This window comes from Sceloporus occidentalis, unplaced genomic scaffold (genome assembly GCF_023333645.1).
Source record: "Sceloporus occidentalis isolate IW3139 unplaced genomic scaffold, rSceOcc1.0.p SCAF_7, whole genome shotgun sequence".
Taxonomy (NCBI): Eukaryota; Metazoa; Chordata; class Lepidosauria; order Squamata; family Phrynosomatidae; genus Sceloporus; species Sceloporus occidentalis.
In genome coordinates, this window is record NW_028316987.1 from 75,627,096 (window position 1) to 75,650,187 (window position 23,092).

General features: G+C 39.7%; 2 protein-coding genes across 15 annotated transcripts in view; one reads left to right on the forward strand and one right to left on the reverse strand.

The window, feature by feature from the left end:
* Window positions 1-9,643, forward strand: part of KIAA1217 (KIAA1217 ortholog) — a 502,750-nt gene extending 493,107 nt beyond the window's left edge. For all 10 annotated transcript variants that reach the window (XM_089533368.1, XM_089533371.1, XM_089533369.1 and 7 more), the window contains 4 exons: window positions 1,550-1,669; window positions 5,730-7,289; window positions 7,786-7,911; window positions 8,616-9,643. In XM_089533368.1, the coding sequence (XP_089389494.1) occupies window positions 1,550-1,669; window positions 5,730-7,289; window positions 7,786-7,911; window positions 8,616-9,131 (2,322 nt within the window). In that variant the 3' untranslated portion in view covers window positions 9,132-9,643. The remainder of the gene's footprint in view (window positions 1-1,549; window positions 1,670-5,729; window positions 7,290-7,785; window positions 7,912-8,615) is intronic.
* Window positions 9,644-17,587: 7,944 nt separating this feature from the next.
* Window positions 17,588-23,092, reverse strand: part of ARHGAP21 (Rho GTPase activating protein 21) — a 132,758-nt gene continuing 127,253 nt past the window's right edge. For all 5 annotated transcript variants that reach the window (XM_089533382.1, XM_089533380.1, XM_089533381.1 and 2 more), the window contains 2 exons: window positions 21,893-21,924; window positions 17,588-20,484 (listed from right to left, as the gene is read on the reverse strand). In XM_089533382.1, the coding sequence (XP_089389508.1) occupies window positions 18,757-20,484; window positions 21,893-21,924 (1,760 nt within the window). In that variant the 3' untranslated portion in view covers window positions 17,588-18,756. The remainder of the gene's footprint in view (window positions 20,485-21,892; window positions 21,925-23,092) is intronic.

The window sequence follows — 23,092 nt, forward strand, 5'->3', positions numbered from 1 at the left end:
TGAACCTTCTCTAAACCTTTCAAGTTCACACATCCATTTCATATCCAGTTACAACTTGATTCAGGATAGAGAGAAACTGGGGAAGAGCAGGGTTTAATTATTCATGATCATAAGTCTGTCAAAAATAAAGTTCTGATTTTGATGGTTTGTATTTTGGATCTTTTTGTCAATCAGAAAACAATATTAAGGATGAAGTTGACCTGGTAACTGCAACTTATTTATTTATCTATTTTATTTCATTTGTATTGTGTCTTTCTCCCAGCACATTTACATTTAGAATAAAAAATTTAGCTAGTTTGTTGAGATTCAGATGAAATGACAAGCTGCACTTAATCAAAAAACCATCAGGTGAAGACAGGGACAAGCTTAACATTTTATCAGTAAATTCAATTAATGCAGTCTGTTCTTTACAAGTCAAACCTGTGCCTGTTTACCTAGAAGAAATACTGCTGACACCAGTAGAGTTTTCTTCTAAGTAAGTCTGCACAGAATCACGGTCTTTGAAGCAATACAAATAATTGGGAGCAGCTGGACATTAGGCAGACTTGTATAGTCAGAATATTTCAGACCCCCCTTTTTTTGAACTGAGATCTTTACTGTGTCTTCTTTTAAAATAAAATGTTTTGTTAGTTTGAAGTATTAAAAATTTAAGAAATATGTATCTTGCCAGTTATATAAGCATTAAGAGCAACATGGTAGTGCAGTTATATTGGTCATTAAAGTGATTGGAAAAGAAAACAAATCACAGTTCTGAGGACTCTAAATAAAGGGACTTAGGTGCCAGAAAATCTGGTTGCATAATGGATTCTGATTAAAAAATAAACCCCAATGTAGCTTTCTAAACTCCATGGACAGAGAAATTAATTGCTTCACCCTGGCTAAGGGGAAGGGGAGTGTGCGATATGGTTTCTAGCCAATGAAGGCAGTGCCACACCACCACCATCATCATTATCATCTCAAGGACGACATAATAATTCTTGAAAAATTGGTCATTCTCCACTCTTTTTTTTTGTAAAAAAAAAAAGTCTTAAAAAAAATAAAAGGAGCATCTTACTGGCCAAGTTCCATACTTTCACCACATATTAGAACCACAGGGAAGAAAAAATAACAATGTAAATGTTATTTAATATTTGAACTTACTGTATGTTGCTGCAGGTTCGAAAGTCTTTTTTTTTAATGCAAGGGAATAATAATTAACCAAAGATGTACAATGAGTATCAGCTTAATTTTATCCAAAATCAGCCTGCATAAAGCCCAAGTGGGATAACTTCACCAGATGATGCTACATATTGTTGTATTATCGTGCTAGAGGTATGAGACTGCATAGCTAGCTAGTAGAAACAAAAACACAGCTACCTTATAGGCCCTTGTATGTTTATTTTGCCCTAATTCATGAGTTGGTGCTTAAGATTCAACAAAAAAGGGAAGGAAACTTGACTAGAATGGCTCAGAGAAAAGCTCCTTTGCTCCAATACTCTCAGTTCTTGGCGTGATTTAGCGCCTGCTTAGGAAAAATATTTTGATAACATGCCATATTTTAATTCTCTAGGTTTTCCAGAAGTGCGCTTACATGGATGTAAGCTCAAACAGTCATGTTGAACAGCCCAGAAATGACACACACACAAAAGATGCAAGGCCTGTGGCCTTAACACAACCCAAGGAGAAGAAGGTAACAGTGGCATGTTGAACTATGCCACATGCTTTTGTCATCACCTTCTTCCCTTGCTTCCGGACTAACCTTGTGTCTTGTGTCCTGTTTACTCTCTGTGTGTCAGGCTGGCTGTTTTCTTTTCTCTAGATGTATGGCCCACCTTGGCCCCAAGTTTATCAAGATGCTCATAACCTTTACAGCAAAATTAAGAAGCACATGGCCCTCCAGGGACTGCAGATCCCAGCATTCTTCACCATTGGATATACTGGTTAAGGTTTCTGGGGCTTTCTGTCCATCAATGTCTGGAGGCCACATGATTCTCACTGCTGCTTTAGAGAGACATAATAAATAAAATGAGACTGAAAGATATAGAGACAACCCTTAACTAAGCTTACGGTTATATCGCTTACCCATCCATAGAGTGGTGGTATTAACCCTCTTACAAAGTGCCTCAGTTGTTCTTGACCAACATCACTATGTTTGAGCATGATGATTGGGTTGTCCAGAGCTTGGAAGTTAATTATTTTTACTACAGCGCACAATAAACCCCATCCAGCTATATTGGCTGAGATATTTTGGGAAATGTAATCCAAAGGTAACATTTCCATGTTCTGAGAATTTCTATATTAATTAATATCCCACCTTTCTCATAGCGAATTCTTTTGACTAGGAATATGAAGGATTGGATATGGCAATTTTCAAGGTAGTTTTAAACCCAATTGGGTTTAAAGCTTCAAGCATACTGTTATACAAAATAAATTCATCCATTTTTTTTATTTATTTTTTTGCCTTCAGGGTTAGGTGTTTCCTCAAGACAGACTAGAGCAATGACAAAGCCATGAGTGCAGGAAAATCCATCACAGATTTGGAGGTCACTTAGAAGGCCATGTGGTTTAATTCTCTGCCCAAAAGGGTAAAACCATCTCCTCTTTCCCATCACAAATCAACCAGAATAAGCCAGACCACAGAGTACCTCAAGAACGTATGTCAGTGAAAGCAGAACATGCAGCCCTCCTGTGACATGTTGTTCTGTAACATTAACAGAGGTGCTGGACATGTCACCCTTCACTCAGCATTTGATGCTGGAGCCCTAATACTTAGGCTCTGTAAGTATCTGCCACTGGTGAGATAAACATGTAGTAAGACATAGGGTAGGCAATCCGAGGTTTTCCAGAAGTTTTTTGCTACATGTCTCATCATCTCTAACTGGTATGGTCAGGGAGAGTTGCAGTTCATAACATCTAGAAAGTAGTGGCTCCCTACTGTTACAAAAAGCTATCACTCTTATTTTCTATTCAGTACTTAGCACTTTGCCAGCTTTAAATAAATGTTGGATGATTGAGCCCATAAGCCAAATAAATAAATAAATAAATAAATCTTACATTGCCCAGCATGGTTTAAGAATCCGTTATGGCTCCACTCCCAGGATTTTATGACAAATGGCCAAGGCTGGTGGAGAGTAGGAAGGGGAATTGGAAAAAGATCTTTCTATGCCCCATAGCCAGTTGCAGACCAGTGATTTCTCCTGAGATCCAGTGGAGTTTCAGTGGATGATACCATTGGTCTGTATCAGGCTATGTGACATAGCCAGATGCTTCACCAATCCCACTGCCACTCTTCGTGAGCCATGGAATGTCTATGAAGGGTGGAGGGCTATAATGGCAAAACTGAATGCTGGGGAGGGTGTAGAGGAAGGTGGAAAATAATTCCATCTTCTGCAACAACCAAAAAAAGGCAGACACAGGCAAAAAGTGTCACTAACAGGATGCTAGCCTATCTATGTAGTGGCCACCTACATCTTTGCTTTCTTGACTTTGGCTTGGCCAGCATGACACTTTATTAATCTTTCCCTGGAATTTGAACTTCTGTTAAATACTAACAAACCACATATGCATGCTAGGAGCAGGTTTAAGCTATGTCTGGTATGCTGACAATTCTCTCTCAGCCTTGTGTTTTGATCTGTCTTTATTTATAATTTTGTTTTAAAAGATTGTATGTACAGCGCTGTGTAAATTTACAGCGCTTTATAAATAAAGGTTAATTAATTAATAATAATAATAATAATACCAAGACATCTGCATTTAAAAACCAGCTTTCCATTTGTAACTGTGATGTCTGTAGCATGGCAGAATGGCAATTCTGGTTTAGGAGATTAAATATCATGTATGGGTAAAAACTTGACACTTGGACATCACAGTTGGAAGTAACAGACTATGAATATTCTTTTATATGGTCAAACAGCTCTTCAGTTTATACCCAAACTATGTAACCACTTTTTTCCCTAGTTGAAAGGGTCGCTAGAGATTGTGTTAGACAAGTTGTAGTCTACATATGGATGGATTTTCTGAATGTGTGTCAGCATTCATAGCCATCTGTAGCCCTGGTGGCTACAGTAAATCCCAAGAGTCTCAAAATTAGTAGCATCTTCTGAGTAGCACATATTTAACTCATTGAGCTAAAATAGTTCATTTCACAAGGTCCTTTGAAGTTGTATTTGCAAGAATGGGTCATATATCTCTGCCAAGTAATAACTTTAGGTTGTTTTGTAAGTAGGAGCTGGAGCTTTAATTTGTGGGATTAAAGTACACTAGAGGAACAGAACATGAATTGTATAATAGGCCCTTGGTTTTTGCTGGGGTTTGGTTCCAAGATCCCTTGTGGATACCAAAATCTGTGGATGATAAAGTCCCATTATATATAATGGCATAATAAAATGGTACCTCTTATATAAAATGGTAAAGTCAAGGTTTGCTTTTGGGATATATATACAGTAGGCTCTTGCTTTACGCGGGGGATGTGTTCCAGACCCCCCGCTTAAAGCAAAAAAAATGCATAAGCTTGAGCCCCATTATATCCAATGGGGTTCATGATTGCTGCGCAGCCATGCGCACCATTCGTGAGCCCCATTGGATATAATGGGACTTGTGCTCGCCGTGTGGCAATATGCATGCGCAGGGCGCACACCCATTTCCCAGGCGGCTTCAGTATATGCTGAAAGCTGCCTATAAGGAGCCCGCATATGGTGCGGGCTCACTGTGTGTGTTTGTGTGTGTGTGTGTGTGTATTCAAGATGTGGATGTTTAAATCCGTGAATGTAGAACCTGTGGATATAGGCCGACTGTATACTTTGCAGAAAATCTTAACTGTCAAAATTGGGAAGGCTGTACCAACAAGTGTAGTTAATCTGTTTTCAACAGAAAAATTGACGCTAATGAGTTGTGACTCACTGTGATACTTATCTTCCTTGATTGCTGCCCTATCAACAGTTCTCTGCAGTATATGTAAACTTGCCCGTTGGTCAGGGGCATTTTCTTGGCCTGCTGTCTTTTGCTGGCTCTTTCTTGCAAGATAGGTTCAGGACTTAGTTGTATCCTTCTGTAGCCGTGAAGCACTTAAGAGACTAGAGTTCAAAAATATAAACTCCCTAAACAACTTAATGTAGGCTGACCAATGGGCAACATAATACATAATGGCAAGATTCTATTAGAGCAACAGAACTTGGGCGACACAATTTAATATAATGGTGAGATTGTAATATAATGATGAGGTTGTAATACAGTATTTAACTCAGAAGAGCAGGTTTTCCTGAGCTAGCCAGCTTGGAGAACTGGTTTATACATTGACAATGCTAGTCTGTGGTGTGCAAGCTTTGTATCAATTCTAATTTATTTTCTTCTAAAGTGTAGCAAAACTGTCTTATATCAAAGCTTTATGTTTCATTCAAAACAATCATTTGAAAAGGGGAATCTATCCAGATCAAGATGAAACAAATGTACACATGGTTGCAGGACATAAACTCCCTCGAGGTTTTTTTAAAGGATCATTTCTGTCTAGAATGCATGTTGTCTGCATGTAGTATGATGCAGTATAAATGAAATTCTTCGTTCCACCAGAATTCGAAAATAACCCCTGAAGAGGTGCAGGAATCATCTGAAGACTGTGGAGATGGCTCTACAATGATGTAGAGAGGGACATGCTCTCATTAATTGTGCCTCATCTGATGATGTGCCACTAAATTGGGGGGAAATAATCCCATCCTTAAAAAATTATAACTAAGTAATGCAACTCTTCCCCCTAGGTGTATGGGGAGGCAACAAAAGATAGTGACCACCCCAAGGACAACACTGAAGAAAGAACAGGAGAGAAGGCCTCAGATGTTTCCAGCGTCACCAAAAATTCTGCCTTCAGCAAACATTTTGTTGCGGAGGACAAGGATTATGCTACAAACTGTTCTCTTAAAACAAACACAAAACTCTCCAGCATGTTAGAAAATGAAAGAAGACAGGGGTCTGATGAAGTACAATATCCAGCAATAGAAACTGGAAGGCAAAAGTTAAGTTACGATGTTGTGAGACAGTCTGGTCATAATGCATCACAGAATGAGCTTCTAGAAGGTGAAGGAGCACGGCTTGTCAGACAAACAAACTTGCCACTTCACGAGATCTCATTAGATCAACAGCTGTCCCATGAGCAAGAAATGCCCACTAGTGGCTATAATCAAGTTGTGCTAAGGCACGAGGTATCTAGGAATACAACCTTAAATGATATTGATGAGGTGGAGTCACCTACTGGTTCTCCAAGTGAAGAAAACCTACAGTCAGAGAACATTGCTTTCATGATTACCAAAACAGCCGTCCAGGTTCTCTCAAGTGGAGAGGTCCATGATATAGTCAACAGACAGGGAGAAGATGTGCAGACAGTTAACATTGATTCCAAAAAGGAAACAGCAACCCAGCAAGGCACATCAGAGAACACTGAAAGTGAAGAACCAGTTGTTTGCTTGGACAAAAAACCAGTCATCATTATTTTTGATGAACCAATGGATATTAGATCAGCTTATAAAAGACTTTCAACAATATTTGAGGAATGTGATGAGGAACTGGAAAAAATGATGACTGGAGAGAAGATAGAGGAAGAAGAGGAGGACAATGAGGAATCAGATGTAACTGATACTCATGATGCAGAGGTTAACCAAAAGGGTAGTAACAGTAGGCATGCAACTGAGTATACAGCAAATCACCAATGTGAGCATCAGTTTGGACTCCATTCTCCATCTAGCTCACCACTACAAGCCACACTCCCTGAAGGGCAGGAAATAGACAAGATGGATGTTGAAAAATCTAGTTACATGTATGGGCCACATCCAGAACCAAAACTGGATGTTCCTGATGCTAAGAAAAAATTTAAGTTTAAATTTCCAAAAAAGCAGCTGGCTGCTCTTACCCAAGCAATACGCACTGGAACTAAAACTGGCAAGAAAACTTTGCAGGTGGTTGTGTATGAAGAGGAAGAGGAAGATGGTACTTTAAAACAACATAAAGAGGCCAAAAGATTTGAAATCGCTAGCTCTCAGTCTGAGGATCCTTCTAGGAAGCAAGAGCCAAATGTAATCACACAGATATCTAGGACTGATGAAATTAGAAAGAATACATATAAGACTCTGGACAGTTTGGAGCAGACTATTAAGCAGCTGGAGAGTACCATTAGCGAAATGAGTCCAAAACCAGTTTCTGAAGCCTCAGGCCGATTGGAAAGAACATCTGCTGCAGGCCTTTTCTCTCCAAAAGAACCCATAGTGCTGGAGGAAAGTAATGCTGGTGCTGAGTCCCCTTCATCATTACCACCAACTTCACATAAGGTACTTTAGTATGAGAAATCGCAAGTCCAGCTGCTTTCTAAAATCTGCAGTAATAATCACCATTAAGCAAGAGGTGACTTCTGATTGGTTTGCTTCCTTTCGGGTGGCTTGTTTGGTGCATCCATTAGATGTCTAACAGCTAATAGATTGTGTGTATTATTTTTTAAAAAATCTCTCCTGCTGATTTGGTGATGGGCAATCAAAGGAAGCTTGGTCATTGCTCTTCTGTGGGTGCAACATCACCTGGGACTGCCAGTTAAATGTATAAGTTGATCAGTAGTTCAGCCTTGCCCTCGATTGTTGATTCCTGGAATTAACACATGTGGTTTGATTTGTGATGTAGATTCTTTTGGTGCTTTCTGTGCATGTAGGGCTTTGGCTTCTCACACAAAGCAGCTTTGCCCATGGTGTGCCATCCTTCTTGCAAACAAACTGACACTTACCCATGTTTTCCTTGTTTCTTTTCTTGCCCTTCAACCCCTAACCTTCCTTACAGGCTTCACCCAGCAGCTCCCAGACCAGCAGAATGCCAATCCCAGCTGCCACAAAAAGTCGCCCACCAGGAAGCATGGATAAAGCAAGCAAACCGCACAAGCTACAGGATCAGCGCCAGTACAGACAGGTAGTTTTACCTTAATCCAAATCTCGGGATGGACCTTCAAGCTGTTCTGTGTGTGTGTTTCGGTAAACTTATAAGTCAAGGGACTGACTTGGATGATACCGAATAATGGACTTTGTCTTCCTGTTGAAATCTGGAACTGGAAATCCAAGGCTTCAGTTAGGGGCATGAAAATATTTAAATGGTAGAATTATCCTTTGCCATGCCTGTGCATGTCTTCAGTAAAAAACATCTCCTGCTTTTTTGAGTTTTGTTCCAGTACTCAGCTGTAATTTCTCCAGTGTCAGCAACAGGAACTGTTTGAAGTATTTCAGATGAAACTATTGATACTAACTCCCTGTTTAACAGATTGCAATCAGCGCCTATTAACCATCTACCACAAATGTTTTCATCTTCATCTAACAATCCTGACGCATGGCCAATATGGTGACCAGCCCAGATGTCTGTGTGCCCATCCTTTCATATATTCTCTTTTTTCAACTTCCTCTTTGTCTGTGCATTTTCTGTCAAGCAACTAAGGGAATGGAGAGGGAGTTTGGTGAGCAGGAGGGAAACCTACCAGGTCTAGTCTGCGGGTGCAAAATGTTAGTGCAGGTTTCAGACTATTCATTCCTATTCTTTACAACCCTTATTTTCCATGCAGTCCCTTTTTGGTTTATTATGTATAATGACTTAAACTGTCTCCCACCATCTTTATTTATTTACAGGCTAATGGAAGTGCTAAGAAAGCTGGTGGGGACTATAAAGCTACTTCCCCTACCCTGTCTGCTTCAAAAATTCCAGCCTTTTCTTCCACCTCTGGGAAAAGTAGCTCTGTGTCTAGTGGTGATAGCACTAATCTTCCAAGTCCACCTACTAAAGCCTCTATTCCTCCTTCTAACCCTCTCAGTCCTCAGACAGGTCGTCCTACTCATTCTGCTTCCTTAATCCCTTCTGTTTCTAATGGATCCTTAAAGTTCCAGAATTCTACTCACACAGGTAAAGGCCATCATCATCTTTCATTCTCAGTCCAGACTCAAAATGGCCGGCCAAACCCTCTTCCTCCATCTCCCTTTTCCTCTCCTTCCTTCTCCTCTCCCTCTTCCACTTCTCCCACATCCCTGAACCAAGGTATGAAGAGCATCCGGTCAATCCACACACCCAGCTTCACCAGCTACAAGTCCCAGAATGGAACCGTCAGCAAATCCACCCCATCTTCCACCATCACCAAGGAACCATCTTAAGTGTTCACCAAACTCTTCTCAGTTGCTGATGAAATTGCAGCCAATATTGTAGCAGAGGAATGTGTACCAATCCTACTGTACGATTTTAGGCTTAATACTACACTTGTGATAAATATTGGGTTGATATTCTTAATTGGAGACATAGTTTTGTATGCGTTCATTGCTGTTGAAACACAATTGAGTGCGTCAGGTGGGGGGTGGCAAGGGAGGGAGGATGTCCACCTTCAGCCAGAAGCTGTTACAAAATGTCCTGAGTTGAGTGGAAAAGTATGCGTGTGCAGAAATGTATCAAAGCATGGGGAAAATGTATTGAAATGAATTGTTTTGTATAAAGCTATTTTTAAGTACAAGAAACTAAACCTGGTGTGATAATTCAAAATTATAAAACTGAAACTAAAATATTTTTTCTTTTATTCTAGTGTTATTCAGATTTGTTAACAGATTTCTATTTTTATCAGCTACAGCAGCAACAACAAAAAGACTTCATGGTTACTTTCAAAAATCTTTTTTGCCAAAACATTTGATACTGTTACAATGTACATTTGATAGTAGTATGCTGAACATGTCCTCTACACAAGCCACAGAGTTAAGATGGACACTGATGTGTATGAGGCAACTTTATCTATTGCACTGCCATTTAGATTATATTTAATAATTTGCGATGCCAAGGAGAAAAATTGTTTGTACATTTAGGCATTTGCTGATTACTTTTAGCTGAGTCTCCTCTTCTTCATTTTTCCATTTTATTGAGATCTGGATAAATCATGAAGTATTGCATTGTGGGTTTCTTTTTTAAAAAGTGTACACTTCTGTATTGTTCTGTATAATGGAAAACATTTGTACATAATATAATATAAATATATATAAATATAAATACTGTATGTGGCTGAGCACATAGAGTAGTTTTCCACACCAAAGGTCCATTTTATGCATGGTTTTAAAGTATGCTTTGGGGGAAAGGATCACTAGAACTGTGAGGGCATAAGGGTGGATTTTAAAAACAACTTATGTGGGAAAACTAGTGTTCTTTTTGTAAATATTATTTGTACAATGCTATAATATAATATCCGGAGGTACAAACCCCTTTGCAAAAAGCAGAGGTACAAACCCCTTTGCAAAAAATAAAAGGCTGCATGCTTATGTTTTGGTATTATTTTGTCATACTTTATTTCTTAATGTTAATGATGTGTCTTATGCAACTTTAAATGACAAAAGAGTACTTATTAAAAGTGTCAGTAGCAAAAGGTAGTCCTAGGAGTCAATGATGACAGCCTCCATGCCATTCTGGTCTGAGAACTAACATTTCAAATAACAAATTAAACAACAGTTCATCCAATTCAGTGATTGCAGTCATTAATATGACTGGCAACAAAGTAATTTGTTCCCAGTTTCTAACATTTAACATTTAATTTTCAAACCGAAGATTCCAGTCTCTGCATCATGAGCACTGATTCAGTTACAAATATTTCGCTTTCAAGAATGAACAACGTGATGCATCAGTCAAATCTGAGATGTATGGCATATGCATGTTATGAATCCATTGCCAAGACATCAGTGCAAGTACAGGGGGGAATGACTTTCAACCTCTTTTTGTTCATCTTTAGATATGTTGATTCAGTAAAATGGCTGAGACTGCAGATTGTCAGCTAAGAAATCACCAGATAACACATTATCCATGAGCTCAAAAAGGATGCATAATTTTTGGATGTAATGGTTAATATCACATTACCCTTGTAAAAATAAATCATGGTATCTGCCAAACTACTAAAATGCATCTTAGAATTAGTCTGCCTCAGGGGAAGGCAATGGCAAACTCTCTCTGAAGAAATGTCTAAGAAAACCCTGTGATAGAGTTGCCTTAGGGTTGCCGTAAGTTGGAAACAACTTTAAGGCACACAACACAGACACACACACCTTTTGCATAATAGTTTCACAATATGACAGTAATCTGGAATGGTTTAACATAGTGTAATTGTCCTGCATGTGGGCCTCCTAGGCTGAGACATATCTCCTCCTCTATATATCATAAGTGCCCTAGGCCATTCTGTGCTTCATGAACAGTGGTTGAGATTGTAGTAGTGCATGACTATGCCGTTGTAGCCAGATGTGATTACATCAGTGCTGAGATCTACTGGGGTCCTCAGGAGAACCTCAGTGCTGCTATAATCACATCTGGCTAGAAACATAGCCAGATGCCACTCCAATCCTGTGCCACAAGGCACAGAAAATAGCAATGAAAAGTGGAAGGCTTTAGAGATTGTATAGTTAGGGGCTTTGGGCACTGTAGAGGGAGAAAGAGAAAGCCAACATCCAGTGTGTCCCAAAAAGGGCATACAAAGGCATAAGGGCAACATATGTGTGCATATGCCATTAAGAGGATGCCAACCAGTGTCTATAAATAAATCAACCTACATGTTCTTCACATATGCTTGCATCATATAGGGGTTGAACTGGACTTTGAATCCTCAACTGGTAGGTGTCACCTCCACAGTAATATCAACTCTCAGGCAGTACAGCAACATCCTACCATAGTGTTCGTGTCTTGAACAACGTTGCCAGTTGTGAAACTCTCCTGAGTTTACAATCAAGTCCTGTCCACTTATGTGCAGTCACATAAACAGCCACAAAGTTCCCCGATATCAGGATATATGTATCATGCGGGCTTGTCATTGATGCTCATGCATTAGCTCAGGATAAGCTGCATGATTTGCGACAAACAGATAAGACTCATAAATCTTTAAGGAATGGAGCAACAAAACGACACCCTCCAAAATTATTCATTCTCCTGTGGTGTGTAGAGGGATTGGGTTTCTTCATCAAGGTGATGGCGACTCCTCTTTGAAGCCAATGTATCCCATTCACACATTCCTGGGCAATCTCATTTGACCTCCTTGGAGAGGGTGAAATAAGATAGCGAGACCACCCTGACCTGCCTGGCAAAAAAGTCACCTATCCCCATCCATCAGGATTCTGCATCTTCAGACAGGCAAGAGAAAAGGGTTACACAAGGCTGTAGACCCCCTACAGGTAGCTCACCTGCAAGGCCTCATGATGTAAACCACAGACATGGTCCCACAGGCCAGGTTCCATGCCAGACCCTTAGAATGGAATGTACTCCCCTTTTCAGAGGCAGATTACCCTGAAGACATTTCACCAGACTTCTCAAATCCAAAGCCTGAGCATCCTTCTTGTGAAAGACCTCCAATGTTCCGAGGAGAGGCAGATCCTTCCTCTATTACCATCTCAGATACCACCTGTGGAATGCAAATAGCCCAAGGAAGGTGGACCAAGGAGGGGGCAGCTTACAGCATTATCTGGCTGGAGCTGAGAGCTCCATCAGGGTCAAGAGAACACAGTTCTAAGGACCAACAACATGACTGATCATTCATCCTGTAGGGAAGAGTTCATTATACACTGATGTATGCTTGTCAATCCTTGCCCAATCTGGAATCCTCATCAAGTGGAGCAGCTCCACATTTCTGTCCATTCTGTACAACAGGATGTACAGAAAAGCCTTCTCAGAAATGGAAGTTGCAAATAGTAGGGAATTGTTTCTGTCAAAGGCATGGGTATAATGCCCATTGATAGTGGGCACAGGACTAGCCTCAGCAGCCACAAGACCCTGCACTCAAGCATTGTTTCAAATGGATGGATGGATGGATTTTTTTTATTACATTATCTCAGTGCAACTTGCAAGTTAAAATCCATTTAAGCCATTAAAAAAGATTTAAAAGATATTTAAACAATTTGACAGATTAAAAACTTTAGACCATTTTTAAAACATGTATGTGCACTTTGGAATAAACCATTTAGGCTGCATATATGTAAATAAAAAATTCTTTTTTAAATTGTTGCCAAAATGAAGCTAGAGTCTGCCCCAGTCAAGAGGACATTCTATAACTGAGGTGCAACAGCTGAGAAGGCCCTCTCCCAAGATCACACACATGTATTTCTCCCACTGGTGGAGTCGGCACAATTCCTGTAAGACTGATGGTATACACTGTCTTACTGAATGCTTGCGGGTGCACTCACGAATAGCCCTGGGCTCTTAACATAGCCTTCTCCTGGTATGCTAGTGTTCTAAGCAGTTATACCATGTAATATGATTTTTTTTTTCTGAGCAAGGTCCACTATTCATAGTATCATAGACTCATAGAATAATAAAGTTGGAAGAGACCACAAGGGCCATCCAGTCCAACCCCTGCCATACAGGAAATCCAAATCAAAGCATCCTCAACAGGTGGCTATCAAGCCTCTGTTTAAAGACCTCCAAGGAGGGAGATTCCACTACACTCCGAGGGAGTTTGTTCCACTGTCGAGCAGCCCTTACTGTCAGGAAGTTCTTCCTAATGTTGAGGTGGAATCTTTTCCTATAGCTTGCATCTATTGTTCCGGGTCCTAGTCTCTGAAGCAGCAGAAAATAAGCTTGCCCCCTCCTCAGTATGACATCCCTTAAAATATTTAAACAGGGCTATTATATTACCTCTTAACCTTCTCTTCTCCAGGCTAAACATCCCCAGCTCCCTAAGTCATTCCTCATAGGGCATGGTTTCCAGACTCTTCACCATTTTAGTCATTCTCCTTTGGACATGCTCCAGTTTTTCCACATCCTTTTTAAATTGTGGTGCCCAGAATAGAACACAATATTCCAGGTGGGGCAGCTAGCATGACAAAAGCGGCTATTACTGCAGTTGGAAGCCTACTAGGAGGACAGAAAATATCTGCTAGGATTTGATTCCTGGACACACACACACACACACACACAGAGTGCATAATAAAACCCATGGATACTCAAGTCCTATTAAATACAAGGGCATAGTAAAATGGTGTCCCTTGTCTAGAAGGGCAAAATTTGCTTTTTGGAATTTATATGTATTTTAAGTATTTTCAAGCTGTGGATGCTTGAATCCATGGATAGAGAGTCCATATATATAGAGAGACGATTGAATATTGAAAAGGATCTTGTAGCATTGTTGAGACTGTGCAAAAGAAATTGTAACATTAATTTTCATAGACTTACGCCCCAAACAGATGGGCAAAAGGAGTGCCATTGGGCTGCACTGGGGTTTGTCGTTTAGATGATGTATGCCCCGAACACAGCCAGAAGCTGCTCTGATGCTGCCCCAACCCAGAAGAGCCGGCTTGAAAAGGAGCAGAAAAAAACTGCTCCTTTTCAGAAACCAGTTTAAAACAGTGGCAGAGGGGCAGATTGGGGCTGCGCACATGTGGTTACTGTGGTGCTGGGGCTGCCCTAATCCACCCTTTTTGGGCATTCTGTTTCACTCCTTAAGTACTTTCTCAGATACAGAGTGAACCAGTTCACTCCAAGCATCTGAGGAAGTAGACCTAGTCTATGAAAGCTTAAGCTACCAGTTCTTTCACTCAGTCTCAAAGGTGCTACAAGATCCCACTTCATACTGATATTCCAGACTAAAACAGCTATGTCCAAGGAGATATGTATGGCGCATTACATACTGCCAACAAGCGGCATACTGGCGCCAATTCTAGGGTTACGGACCTTGCGGCAACCGCACGGTCCCTAACCATAGAACGTATGAGCAGCGTAACAATGGCAGCACCCTGTGTATACGGGCGGCACCATTGTTATGTAAGTGATGTGTGGCGTCCGCACATCACTGTGTGTCGCTTACTCGTTACGTCCACCCTGCGGCAGAAAAAGCCTGCTTTTCCCGGGTTCTATTTCCTCTGGAGGGAAGCTAAGTGGTTTGGTGCTGTGGCTTCCCTCCAGAGGAAAGTAGGCCGCTGGCAGGCCACCCTCTTTGGGCAGTCTGTCCCAGACCAAAATTAGGTTACGGTCAGGCAGACTCTTTTCTGGCTCAAGTCAAGTTCTATCAGAATAATATACAATTCCAAGTGTTAAAAACAGTGATTCAGCCTAACTTGTCAATTTATGGGCACATCGCTAAGAAAACAAGAGCTACAAGTTCAGAGCAGAGGCAAAAGGACTAAAAGTATTAAGATGTCAGTACTGTGAACCACTTCTCTGTTATCTTATGTCAAACCTTCTCAAGCCTGAGGATTGTCCTTCCTTGGAAGCAGTGGTTCCCTTTACTCCAAAGATGCTAAAGCCAAACTGCGTGTTACCCACTACCCACCTTCAAACTTATTACCTTACTAGCTAGAAAAACCAGAATCTAGTCTGACATTAACCATTCTTCATCTTGAGATTTGATATTATATAGACCATGAGATGGATAAAATGTAAAGATGTATTGCTTTATGGCAAAGAATTTTAAAAGACTATTAACAAAACAGGAGTGTGGCAGGCTACCTTCTTTTCCTGAAATAAAAGTTTGGGTTATTAGTGCAAAGCATAAATGATGATTCATGGCAAATAATACAGATGTGGGTTGAACAAAAGTGTAAGCAGCTTGCAGAAAAACAAAGCATCCAACCGCTGTAACAGATCGTGTGAACTGTTCCTACTGTTTGTTTGGCTTTTTCACCAATTCCCCAAAAAGACAACAAAGATTTTGTCTTTTACTCATGTGTGTATCTACTTTTCCTCTATCTGGTGTCCTGGGAATTCCAGGGCTGAGTATAGATTTCCCATGATCTTCCCAACTATTGAAAGAAAGAGATTTGAATAGTGACACAGCAGAGGACTCTTTATTCCTCTCACATAGCCCTTTATGCTTTATTAATCAACATAGTACATGCCAATTTCCAAATCTCAACTCTGGCTACTAACAATGGTCACAGTCCAGAGAATTGCAGAAGTTAACCCTCATATACAAATCACATCGGAAGCATGTTTCTTCTATAACATTAACAGAAATGGTGATATGGAAACACACCATGGAGATACAGTTGATCAGAACTCTCTGCTGTATGTCCACTGCTGCATTATGAAAATAGTCAGTTTCACACTATATGGTAGGGGATGGGTATCATGTAATCTTCCAGACACAGGGGGCTGCAAATACCAGTATCCCTAACCAGCAGAACCAACAGTGAGGAATGCTGGGATTTGCAGTCCAATTACATCTGGAAGGCCACACGAGCCCACTCATGCTTTAGGATATTTAATGTTCTAAGCTAGGTCTTATTTGATTAATTTAAAATAAACTGTTGCTTGGTATTTTTGATACAGTCTAAGCCAAGATTTGAAAATGCACTTCACCTTCTGTTTCCCCTGATCATTAGTGATACTAGCAAGGGCTGAAGGGTGTTGGAAGTCCAATAACAGTTGGAGAGTTACATGTTACCCACCTCTGATTTAGAGTTTTTTTAAAAAAGAAAAATAAAGGAATAAATGTTTTTATCCCAGCTAAAACAATTTTGTGAAAAATTTCTTTGTGGATCTCACAAAGGGCTTTCAGGCCTAAGGACAAGTTGAGGCTATCTGATCTGTAAATACTGTTCCCTGAGACCAAGTTTCCAATAATTTTTAATGCCAACATTTTCAGGATTTCCATCTCAAACTCTGAAATACACAGTTCAAAAAAGATTAATTTGTAAAACAAGTGACCTCTAGGACAAAAGCTATTCCCTTACAGTTTAGATGTGACTGTTCAATGTTGTACTGAAAAGCATGGTCCAGAAGACCTAGCCAGCATGGACAGTGGTCAGGGATTCTGGGAGTTATCCAGCTACCTCTGTGATGCCATTATGGTGAGAATCAGTTTTCTAGGACATGTAACTGTCTAATTAAAAATAATAATAATTGTAAGCCGCTCTGAGAGCCTTTAGGGCTGAAGGGTGGGGTATAAATACCGTAAACCATAAATAAATAATATAATGATACTGTATTGTAATCTATTTTGAGCCATGTAAAAAGGATCAGGTAGGTTATTCCTTTATCAGTCCTCAGTTTAAGCATGACTGGCTTCCCTAAAGGAAACATCTTGCTCTCATCGCACCTGGCTTAGGTTTGAAGATGTTCTTTGTCATCTTCGCTTCAATAGTTGTTTTGCTCTACTGATATCTAATTTGTTGAAAGGTCTTGTGTTTCAATGTGAAGTCAAAGGCTTTCATGGGCAGCATCCATAGTTTTTTGTGGGTTTTTCGGGCTATGTGGCCATGTTCTAGAAGATTTTCTAGATGTATTTCAAATCTTCATCTTAAGTATTTCCTTTCCATTTTCATAGTAATAGTTACCGTTTTTAATTCAATGAAAGATTCCATCATGTGTAGTTTGCCTGATTACCTATTCTGATTGGTTATAGGACAATTCATACATTGGGAGGATGCCCAGTATAAATCCTGTAAGACTCTTCAGTACAACTAAGCATCTTGCAATAAGTATCATTTGAAAGTGCAAGTCAGCATTTATTCCTCATAGCTAGAGAAGTGTGGGGCATCATCCACTTAAAATAAATAAATAAATAAATCCCATAAATCTCCATGCATAGTGAACCTGAGCCAAAGTTCCCAAAGCAGGTTATGTTCAAAACTTAACCAACAAAAAAACAGAGAGAGAGAGAGAGAGAGAGAGAGAGAGAGAGAGAGAGAGAGGTGTCCAAAAGGATTCTGTGCCACTAAACTTCAAGATCAAAAGGAAATTTAAGAGCGTGCTAATGAAAGAACCTATGTTAACTGACTCGCTGCTGACAAATAACATTTGAAACAAGCCCTGTTCAGAATAGTTCACCTACTATTTTCCTATCAACTTTATGGACATTTTCAATAACTTTTCATTATTTGATACTGGTTGATTCTGAATTTAGATTAGACAAACACAGCATTTTAAAAATTGTTTGCCTATAACACAAGTCAGTCCACTTAATAAACCATCAAAATGATTTTATTTCCAGTGTTTTAAGCGGGTATGCACACAGGCATGATACAGATTTGGATTCATTAAAGTCTTCATGCAGAATTATATTCTCAATAAAAGAAACCAGTTTCATCCAGGATCCACTATCTACATGTCTATGTTACAACATTTATATCAAATCTGGTATCTGAGGAAAAGATACACATGGAGTATGTACATTTAAGTTACTTATTTTACAGAAAGATTAAAAATTCAAGTCACATAAAACTCAAAAACTGTATTAAAATTGGAATATAAAACTCAGAAATCCAACTGGAATGCATAAGGAATGGAAGCTCTGTACCCACTTGTGTTAAAATTTGTAAAATGTAATGAAACATCTTACCAGTAAAATGCATTCCTTCTTTTTTATATTAACATCCTCTAATTTAATCATTATGGCACCCTAACAAACCAAATGAACTTTTTTTTGATGAGGCACTTGTTAGTGACTAAACCCAAACAAACTTTTTTCCTGCATACTAATACCAAATAATATAGAAGCCATGTATGTATTACACAGCATGTTGCATTAGATGCTTGTTCCATATGTGTATGCAGCAATCAAATATACTTTTACTTAAAATAAATTTATTTATATATATATATATAGATTTATATTTTTATTTATCTTTTTTAATATATATTTTAAACTCTGCCCTCCCACCCACTATTCTGGCTGTATTAATGCACTTTAAAGACCACCTTTTCAGTGCACACAGATGATTAAAAAAACCAATTCTAATGACTGCAAAATAACATGGTATAAGAAAACATAAAAAATTGGGGACAGGTTAAATGAGAAGCTGCTTTTGAATTGTTGTAGTGGACATTTATACCTCCATTTTAAAGATACTGGTAGAATCGAGATCTAACCACCTGGGTCCCAGATAATTTATGAGGATGGGCATCAACTGCTGGGCTGAAGTTATTCTTGTTCATACTCTGGTAGCTTTCTCCATTGACATGGTCTAATGGTTGAAGTGGTCCCGAAATGGGGGTTCTAGAGCCCAGAGTCAAACTACTACTAGAAGAAGAACCACCCTCCTCTGCCCACAATTCTGCAGAAAAAGTTGGCTCTGTCTTTGACGAATCTGCTAATCTGCTAGTGTTCTCCCTTTTGGGCTCTCCACTTTCACTCATGTTAAGCTCAGTTGTGCTTGTGCGTAGACGCTCTCGCGCAAGCCAGTCTGAAATTGAAAGGTCCTGTGCTGGACACTTGGGCTTCAATCGATCCACTGCTGAAGCATCTTTCTCCTTGTTAGGATTTTTCTCTTGAGCTTTCCATGCATTCAAAACACTTATTTCAGCAAAATCTCTCTGGCCTCCCAATGTATGCCTCCGCCTGATGTTCTTTCTTTTAGATGTCTCTGTAGAGTTTGATTTCTGATTACCTACCCCAAACATATCATCTGCAGATGACTTGAGACGCAATTTTAACCTGTCTGTAATTTTGAGTTTCCATGTAGGTTCCTGTTTCTCGGGCTCACTTCTAGAGGATGCAGCTAAGCTGCTGGTTGATTTTCCTTTCTTCATTATGTCAAACATTTTGGTCACTGCCAGTGACTCCTTCTCACACTTGGCATCTCCTGATCCCTCACTATCAGTCTTGTGCCTGGCTGACTTTTTCCGAGATAATGTATCACATTCAATAAGTTTGTGTGAACTGAACAATCTACGGCTGTCCAACTTTGGCGTCAAGCTTCCTTCTGTACAACTTACTTCACTTTCTTCAGAGTTCCTCCGGCTGCCCTTTACAACATCTTGTCCCGTTCCCCTGAACAACCTCTCCATAGCACAACTTGCAGCGAAAACAGGGAAGTCACTCTCACTGTCTGTTTCCACAGGGCGACCTTCACTGATCAATTCACTTCTCTCATCATCAGCCTCTTCTCCTTTACTTTCTGTCACTGACTGCACCTCCGGGCTTAGCATGGTGGAATCTAAGCCTGTTAGGTATGTAGTAGAAGATGTTGTTGAGTAATCTGAGGTGATGGAGCTGACATCAGCAGCTAAGAACTCATTGCATTTGTTTTCCAGGTTGGCCATTTTTTTACACGGGAATCTCTGCAGAGATGCCTGTGAAGAACTGCTAAGCATAGTGCCTGAGTCAGACATTATTTCTTCCATTTGAGAAGAGACGTGAAAGACAGGAGGCTTAATGCAATCTTTCTGCGTACTGAGCCGAAAGTTGAGATTTGGGGATCTCATGTACTTTTGGAGACAAGGTGTTGAAGCAACCTCTGAAGGCAGGCCCTCTTTCCTTGGCAACATTTCATCCTTGGTTCCTGTGAGAGATTTTTTATTATTCTTCTCTTTTTCTTTTAGAACTGCACTTCTCAGTTTTCTCCCTGCTGTCTCCTTCTCTGGGTCCTCTTTCAATGCCCCCTCTTTTGCTGAACTGCTATAACAGTGCTCTGCAGACTCCTTGAAAAACACATTATCCAATTCATCTTCAGAGCTGCTGGGCTGCAGTTTCTCTTTTGGTTTCTTTCTCTTGCGACTGGCTGCCGCAAAGATGGAGGACTTAAGCAGTTCCTTGCTATACTGATCCTTTCCAGATCCCCAAGAACCCTGTGTGAAAAACACAAGTAGAAGAAATCCATCACAATCATGCTCACAAAATAAAATGTTGTGCACAATATTTTAAGTAAAAGTTCTCTGACGGAGCATCTTATGGACTTGTAGCAAAGGCTAAAATGGGGCAAGGCTAACAATCCTTGCCCCCCCCCCCAGCTCTGTACCAACTTTGTAGTGTCTCAGCACAATGATTCTTTAGTAGTACAGAGATCCATCAGTTCAACAGTCTCAATTGGATTCTCATTTTTCTGGAACAAACTACTTTTTGGAGGCCAAAAGAAAATTAACTGAAGGGGCATAAAAATCTTAGTGAATTCCATCCCATATAATTTGGTAAACCCAAGGATACAACAGGACAGTCATGATGCCTAATGCAAAGACCCAATTGACTAAAATAAATTTGGGGACTTGTCAAATGTTGCCAGGATAGATAAAAGTGATCAACCAAAGGTATTTCAGATATACTGGTAGGTACATTATACATCAGATACCTAAATAACAACGTATTTTTTTTTACTTCTAATGAATGGCTGCTGTTTCCAAATATAGTTGGAATACAAACCCACATTAATTCAAGTTCTACTGTACAATTCATTATACTATTACTAGTATTGCTTTCCATGGTTTTTGCTAACCATTTCGCACTACAGTACTTGTGTAAATTTGACATTTAGAAAAGTGACATTAAAGTATCAGTAATGCAAATATCTGTCTTATTTTCGATCACTTGCAGTAATGTACTATATATATTTAATTGGAACTATGAATAATTTTATAACTGTTAATAAATATTAAGGCCTGAATCTTATTGGTAATCCCAATAAGAGTAGCCAATAAATCAACTGTTAAAATGTGAGTCAATCAATGTGTATGTAGTTTCTATTGATTCAAAGAGTCTACTCTAGTAATAGGAATGGAACTCAGGCTTAAAGGTGTAATCTGCTGCCAATATCAAAACTCACAACAATAATCTGTATTTTGCTATTCCACCAAAAAGATAACACAGATTTAGACCCACACCCTCTTTGAAAAGCCTGGGCCATTCTATAAACATCAAGGGTAAAAGTGGGGATTTTGAATCCAGGTTCTCTGTTCTAGCCTCATCACTAGCTATATGCCACATTCACTCTCTCAAGTAATATTAATGGAACTAGGCTTCACCCCTCTGACATCAGTGTTTTTTAAACCTACAACAATAAATAAGATTAGTGCGAAGCATGCTTTTTCTATCCCGAAAACCAGTGTCCAGTGTGACTTCCAGCTGTGCTGGAGATGTGCATCATATAAATGGCATGCCTCCAACATGGCCAGAAGCCGCTTCTTTATGCCTGTGTGTTCTGTGCCTTAGACAGTTATGCTCAGGCAATGAGGATACATACTAAAAACATATCTGATGATTTACCTTAGATTTTGCAGAATCACTAGTAGCTGAATCTGTAGGGAAGGAGGAGAATCAAAACACAGCACTTTAGTCAACACTGCACAAAGTCTGCTTCTGCTCTAGACAATGCTGGACGTATGAAAGAGGACAAGCACAGAACGAAATGTGAGAGCAAACTAAGTAACAAAAATTTTAAATAATCAGAACGAAGTGGATAGTAAGAGCTCACAAAAATGCAAGCTGCACCACAGAAAGCCACCGCCATGAAAGGATGCCGTGAGTTGTAGGCAGAATCAGCTCAATGACAGAAATGGCACAGTAGCCATGTTCTTCTAAATAAAACAGAACAGAAATACTAATAATTATTCAATGTTCTAAGTACACAGCCCTGCAAAACCGCAGCTGAGAGACCTTTTCAGGATTGTACTTTGTACACTCCTGCAAATAAAATGCACAATTTAATTTTTATTTCTATTGTTAAAGCCTTTGGCTACCTTTTGAAATATTTTTTGAAAAATCTTTTTTTTTTTGGTAAACCACATTTGTATGCTGTCAAACTGTTTGCATTGGGGTTGACATCTGAATGCCCCAGTTCCACATTCAGATGCTCCTCTGAGCTACACATTTATGAAATTTTCATTTGTTACTAGCTAGATTTCCACAGCTATCAGTTTTGTACTTAATTCAAAAAGAAGCGCTATTATGAAATGAAAAATGGACACCATAGGTTTACTGTCTGGCAAAAAAACACGACGACGGAGGTTATACAGTTATAAAGAGGGTACGGAGGGGCTAAGCACAGTGACCAAAAGATGTTTTGCTTTGCCATTCTCCAACTCTCAGGGGGTTCCCCCACCTAAGAATTAATGAGCTGAGCCCCATGCCATGCCCCTTTTGACACATGGCTAATGACTAGGAAAAACTCGTGGACCATACCATGCTATTTCTCCTCAGGGTCTGCTTCAGAAATAACAAGAAACAGCAGAAACACTTTTAAAAAGTAGCACTGATCTGTTCAAATACTCGTTAAAAAGAAAAAATTTACAGTACAGATCATCTACATTCTTTGTGCATTTACAAGAAACGGGGGTTTCTGCAGACAAGGCAGCTACAATGTGGGCAACAGTCCTCCTTCTTCCTACAGTTCCAGTTGTCCATCAGTGACATCACAGAGTCCACCAGTGACATCACCGTGTGATAGACTCCTCCCACTTCTCCTGT